Consider the following 6,044-nt stretch of genomic DNA (forward strand, 5'->3'; position numbering starts at 1 on the left):
CCGCCGCTCGTTGGCTGCGCTGCACTTGCACAGCCCCCCCCCCCTCCTCGCGCCCGTGCAGCCACCCCCCGAAAGCCCTTGTGTAAATTGACATTGAGTAATCAAGTCAATGCATATGGTGCAAAGGTTTTGCCCCTGCCATCTCACACCTTGTGATCTCCCTCCGGGTCGTTGAACAGCCGGGCCTGCGCGCGCCGCGTCTCCGCGGGCAGCGCACCGTACACCAGGCACGCCTTCTGGTCGCTGCTCTGCTCAACCTCCTGGAGTGTGTATGTGTGTGTTTGTGTTTGTGTGTGTGTATAAGGGTGTGTATGTGCGTTTGTGTGTGTGTGTGTGTGTATGCATGTGTGTATGTGTGCATGTTTGTGCATATGCTGTGAGTGTGTACGTGATGTATGTCTGTGTGCGTGCGTGTGATTATGCGCGCGCAAGCGAGCATGCGCGCGTGTGTGTGAGAATGTGTGTCTGCAAGTGTGCGAGTGCGAGCAGGTGTGTGCAGGTGTCAGAGCCCCCCGCCAGCCACCTCCACTTCCATGCAACCAGGTCCACACCCATCGGCGAACGACTGTCGTACAAGGGAACAACGTCATGTTGGGGGCCGCCCCCATAAGCCCCTTCCTCCCCAAGCCCAGGCGTTGCGCCACTTCAAAAGGCAACACGTCAGGGCCCCTTCCATATGCAGCTGCGCAGGCCCCCGCAGCCGCGCCGCCAGCCGCGGCGCCGCACCCTCTTGATATGGTAGAGCTGCTGCCGGCTGAAGGCCACGATGCAGTCGCCCGGCTGCACGTCAGCCCAGCCCTGGGGCAGGCAGCCCTCGTCCACCGCCAGCGGCGTCATGCGGTCATACGTCTGTGAACACGTGGGGTGCATGTGCGTGCGTGTGCCCGTGCGGAGGTGTGCGCATACGTGTGTGGAGGTTGCAACTTTGCGAAAAATGCGGCGTCGGCAGCTGCGGGCTTGGGATCAAGGGCGTTTGCAAAGAGTCACAGGACGAGGCACAGGAGGCAAGGCTGAGTGACGAGCCCTGGAGGGAGGGTGTGTGACGCGCCCAGGGCGAGCACATGAGCAGCTGTTCTCATCCATGGCGACGCGTCCCTTCACCCCACTCCACCACGCCCAGCTCCCCCCTTTGGCGTCTTGCGCCCCGCGCAAAGCCCCCTGCATCGCAAACGACCGTCGAAACATCCCCAAACCACCCCCGCCCCCATCAGGCCCTGACGCACCCTCAGCTCGAACTCGTCGTCACACACGGCAGCCAGCTGCCTGATGAGGCCGACGGCAGACAGGTCCCCGCACACGTGGATCTCGTTGGCGGGCAGGCCCAGCACGGCGCGCGTCCACGCAAAGCCCCGCGCAGAGTCGCCGATCATCTGGGTCCCGCGGCGCGCGCCGCGCGGCGTGCGGCGTGCGTGAGGCGACGGGGTGTGTGGGGGCGCGCACGCGTCCAAAAGCGTACGTGCCGACGTGCATGCGTGCAAGTGTATGTTGTGTGTGCATGTGTCTGCCCATACATTTGCTTGCATACAGACGCATGCACACGCACTCCAGCGAAACGCACCACAACACACAAAACGTGAATGACACACACAAAACCCTTGGCAGCACGAGCAGCCGCGCACTCCCCCACGAGCAACACAGGGAACCCCCAGACCTGGATCTCGTCGACGACGGCGACGTCCGCGTGCGTGTTGAGGCTGACCATCTCCACGGTGCACGCGACGTGGCCAGACCCCGGCACTCGCAGCACCTCCTGGCCCGTGACCATGTCGCAGCGCACCCCGTCGGCGTTGAGCTGCTCGTACACCTGGAGGAGGGGGGGGGCGAGGGGCCATGCGTGTGTGGGTGTGTGCGTGCGTGCGTACGTGCGTGCCTGTGCATGCACGTGTGTGTGTGTGTGTGTGTGTGTGTGCAGAAAGAAGAGTGCACGTGTTTCGAGACCACACAGTTCCAAAGGGGGGGGGGGCGTTGCGATGAATGCTGGCATCCTTGCCGCCAGTGGGGTGTCATCACACGGGATTCGGCGTTGATGAGGGCAGCAGAGGCATGTGGCGCAGGGCTGCTGAGTGGCACTTCCCGCATGGGAACGTGAGTGCGCACGAGTGCCCACACACACGCATGCACACGTGTGCGGGCACAAATACACACACGCAAACACATGCACACACACACCCACATGCGTACACACGCGCGCGAGTGAACACGAGCGCCGCACACGCACAAACACACCCACAACCCACACCCACATATGCTCTCTTGCACATTCCCGCAAAGAGAACGGAACACACATCACACCTCCATGGCAAGCAGCCTGAGCGGCCCGCAGTACACCCCCCGCTTCGCCGACGCCAGCGCCTGCAGCGCCTGGTAGGTCTTGCCGCTGTTGGTGGGGCCTGCCATATAATCCAATGGTTGCGCAATCGAGCAGCAGGGGGACGGCTCAGCCTTGAGGGGATCCCACTGGCTATCCTGCCATGTCCAGACAACCTGCGGCCCCGGTGAACAAGGGCTCGCCCCCCCCCCCCTGCGACAAAGCGCAGCGCGTCCGCACGGCCGCGGTTCGCGGGCCAGGCCAGCGGCGCCGCCCACCTCCGTGATAGATGATTTTCCGGTGGATGGAGCGCGCGTACGGGTACCAGCTGTGAGGGGCGCGCATGTCCATCGTGGCCGCGGCCTTCTCGTAGGCGGCCAGCTGCGCGGGGTAGCTGTGGCGGCAGAATGCCACGAAGTAGTCAAACAGCACGTCCTCCGCCGCAAGGGAGTAGCTGCGTGTGTGCATGTGTGTGCATGTGTTTGGATGTGAGTGTTCACATGTGTGCTTGTGTGTGCATGTGTGTGTGTGTGTGTGTGTGCGTTGGCGTTTCCCGGGACATGCGTGAGTGTGTGGGCAGGCCTGTTGAGGGGGTGAGACATGCACGCAGTTCAGGCTTAGAGGCAGCGGCAATGAGATGCGCGCCAGCGATGGTGGAACCAGGGTTGCGCCGGGCCAGGCCGCGCCGCACCCTCAAGGGACAGAGGTGGCAGCCGCTGCATTCAACCACTCCCCTCTGATCCTGCCGCGCCGCACCTCTGGCCGCCCGTGACTGCCTCGGCCGCGTCCGGCGTCGCCACGCGCAGCAAGAACTTGCGGAAGGCGGCCGCCGCGCGCGGGAACAGGTCGGCGCGAATGAAGGCGCCCAAGGCCCTGCGGCGGCGCCGACGGATGGAGCCTACATTCGAGCAGCGGCGCCGGCCCGCAAGGCCCGCCCAGCGCCCTTCAACAGCAGATATGCGTGCGCTGCTGGCAAACTTGGTCGGCCTTGCGGCGGCGGCACCCATGTGCAGAGACGCTGCCCGAGAGTGGCACCCCTGGCGCCGCTGGGGATGGTGGCGTCCGCTCGTCCAGCGGGTTGCGCAGCGGCCGGGTCACTCACCTGTCTCGCACCCTGCTGCTGATTTGAAACCGCTTCAGGACGCCGCTGAGGCGCGCCTTTGTCCCAGCGGGCAGCTGCGGCGCCGCCTGGCCCTTGAGCAGCTCCCGCTCCGCCGCCAGCAGGTCGTTGAAGGATGGAAGCTTCCTGGCAGCCGCCGGCTGGACGGCCTTTGTTGGACCTGCTTCTTCTCGTCGCTGGCTGCCGCCGCCGCTGCCGGGCCCTGCATCCGCATGGCCCACAGCAGCGGCTGAGGGCCCTTCAGCTGCTGGCTCCACCGGCTGCGAGGGCTCGGCGGAGAGCGTCGCAGCACTCGTCGACAGCAGCCGGGTCGCTCCGAGGCCGCCGCTGCAGCCGACGGCCCAAGCGCCGCCGGCCGCAGTGCCCCCACATGTGGTTGGTGTGGAGCAGCTGCTGCCGCCGCCGAAGCCGCCGCCAGCGCCCACACCACCGGGCCGAGGGACGCTGGAGGAGCCGCCTTGTTGCTGACTTACTATATATAAGAGCTGATTGGCGGCGGCTGAGCGGCCCCGCTCCACCAGGTGGCGGAGCAGGGCGGGCAGCAGCGATGCGCCAGTGTGCGCCGCCGTGCGCATCATGCAGTTGAGAAGTGCCCACCCACGTTGTTGCCTCTCGCTGAGCGGCGCGTTAAAATGCAACCATCAACCTCAAGTCATTCAGTGGTACGGATGCTAGTATTCGCTGCAGACTAGCGACTGGTCAGATCACCGGACTGCTTGATGAACAGCGAGGACGAGGTATAAACGCGTGTGAAAACGCCTTGCGCCCTGCATCATGGGCGATAATTGCGATTTCACAGGTGGTTGCAGCCAAGTGTTACCTCGAGTGACATCCCGTCTATGTCCACAACCACTTACGCAGCTTACATTGCTGCCAGGTGTACTTCGCATAACATTGCTGCCGTACATACTTGCGCCACTTCTACGCCGGCAAAGGGGCGCAGCAACTGGGCTGCTTTCTCCTCGCAAGGGAGATAGCGAGGATGCAGTCTGCATCCGGTTATTCAAGGGGCACCGCAAGCCGAATGGGCGTGGTGAGCGGCCGTATGGCTCGAGTGCATACAGCCATTGGTTTGCTGCACGCGCCGTATTGCTCATGATGTCGTCAAATGCACGCAGAGGTCTGGCATGATGGTTGGAACGCGGCTCCTTGGCGCGCGTGCCTTCGCGCCGGCGCTGGGGCGCACGCAGCGTGGCCTCGCCGCTCATGTGGTGGCCAAGGCGGCCGGCGGTGGCAAGGCAAACAAGTCCAAGGGCAAGAAGGACGAGGGCGGTGAGCCCTGATTGCCGCATGCGCATCCAGCCAGCCATCGCCCCAGCAGCGATGAAATTGCGCAGCAGAGGGAGCGAGCGGTGGTCTGCAACTCGACGACCGACAACCTGCTCTGGGCTGCTCATGCACGTTGTGCGCATGCGCGCCCGGCTGCATGCAAACGGGGACCGAGCTGCCGCTGGCGCAATTTTCAAACGCTCGCTCGCGCGCGTGCGGCGGCTGCGCAGGTCCCTACACGGCCACGGTCAAGGTGCCGGTGACCGAATTCAGCCTGCGCGCCAACAGCGTGGTCCGGGAGCCGGAGATCCAATCCTACTGGGCGCAGAACCGCGTATACGAGTCGCTGGCAGAGACCAACACGGGGGTGAGCGGGCGCACGCACTCCGCCGCGGCATGGGTTTCAGGGGTGCTTGGAGGGCGGGGCCCAGCGCAGCCGGCGCGCCGGCGGCACGCGTTGCGAGCATTTGAGGCGGAGCATGCGCATGGCCGCCCTGTGAGGGTGTGCGCGCATGGCAAGTTTGACCTGGACCGGCCAGGCCCGCAGCTGGATGGCAGAGGCTGGGGTGCGGATGCTGCGTGAATGGTGTTCACAGCCCTCAACAACACAACTCAGTGGCCATCTGGACTGCCAGTAGCGGCAGCGGCCGCAGGCCGGCAGCCGCAGCCCTGGTCTGCCCAGTCCCGACGGCGGCAGGAAGAGCTCGCGCACCCTTGCCGCGCCGGCGGACGCGCCTTGAGCGATTGTTTCCGTCTGCGACGCCCCGGCCCACAGGAGCCTTACACCCTCCATGATGGGCCGCCCTACGCCAACGGGGACCTGCACACCGGCCACGCCCTCAACAAGGTGCGGCGCGCGCACACAGCCCCGGGCTCGCCGACGGCGCCAGCGCTCTGCCAGGCGGGGGCGCCGACACCTGGGCAGCAAGAGCCATCGGCCTCCAGTGCCTGGGCCTTTGCCGTCCAGGGGCTGCACTATTCGCTGACCTGACGCCGCCGCATGGCTGCGCCGTATTGACCACGACCCGCGCCTGCCGCCTCGCTCCGATGTTGGCATGTTCGAATTCAAATCCAAACGCCGCACCCTCGCAGATCCTGAAGGACATCATCAACCGCTACCAACTGCTGCGGGGCCGCCGCGCGCGCTTCGTGCCCGGCTGGGACACACACGGGCTGCCGATTGAGCTGAAGGTGCTGCAGGGCATGAAGGAGGCGGAGCGGCGCGGGCTGGACACGCTGGGGCTGCGGGCCAAGGCGCGGGAGTACGCGCTGGACCAGGTGGACCGCCAGCGGGAGCAGTTCAAGAGGTGGGGCGCGGGGAGGGGGTGAAGGTGATGTGGGTAGGGG

General features: G+C 65.4%; 2 protein-coding genes across 2 annotated transcripts; one reads left to right on the forward strand and one right to left on the reverse strand.

Moving 5' to 3' along the window:
- Positions 1-143: 143 nt before the first annotated feature.
- MNEG_10694 (ATP-dependent RNA helicase SUPV3L1) lies at positions 144-3,315 on the reverse strand (the record flags this gene model as incomplete). Its single annotated transcript, XM_014040834.1, has 7 exons — positions 144-260; positions 727-849; positions 1,224-1,370; positions 1,652-1,804; positions 2,293-2,390; positions 2,587-2,762; positions 3,065-3,315. 7 exons carry the CDS (start codon positions 3,313-3,315, stop codon positions 144-146), a joined length of 1,065 nt encoding a protein of 354 aa, XP_013896288.1.
- Positions 3,316-4,558: 1,243 nt separating this feature from the next.
- On the forward strand, positions 4,559-6,026 carry MNEG_10695 (isoleucyl-tRNA synthetase; the record flags this gene model as incomplete). Its single annotated transcript, XM_014040835.1, has 4 exons — positions 4,559-4,700; positions 4,928-5,064; positions 5,473-5,544; positions 5,790-6,026. The coding sequence occupies 4 exons, from the start codon at positions 4,559-4,561 to the stop codon at positions 6,024-6,026; spliced, it is 588 nt and encodes a 195-aa protein (XP_013896289.1).
- Between the last annotated feature and the right edge of the window lie 18 nt (positions 6,027-6,044).

The sequence above is a fragment of the Monoraphidium neglectum genome (assembly GCF_000611645.1).
Source record: "Monoraphidium neglectum strain SAG 48.87 unplaced genomic scaffold scaffold02422, whole genome shotgun sequence".
In the NCBI taxonomy this organism is placed as follows: Eukaryota; Viridiplantae; Chlorophyta; class Chlorophyceae; order Sphaeropleales; family Selenastraceae; genus Monoraphidium; species Monoraphidium neglectum.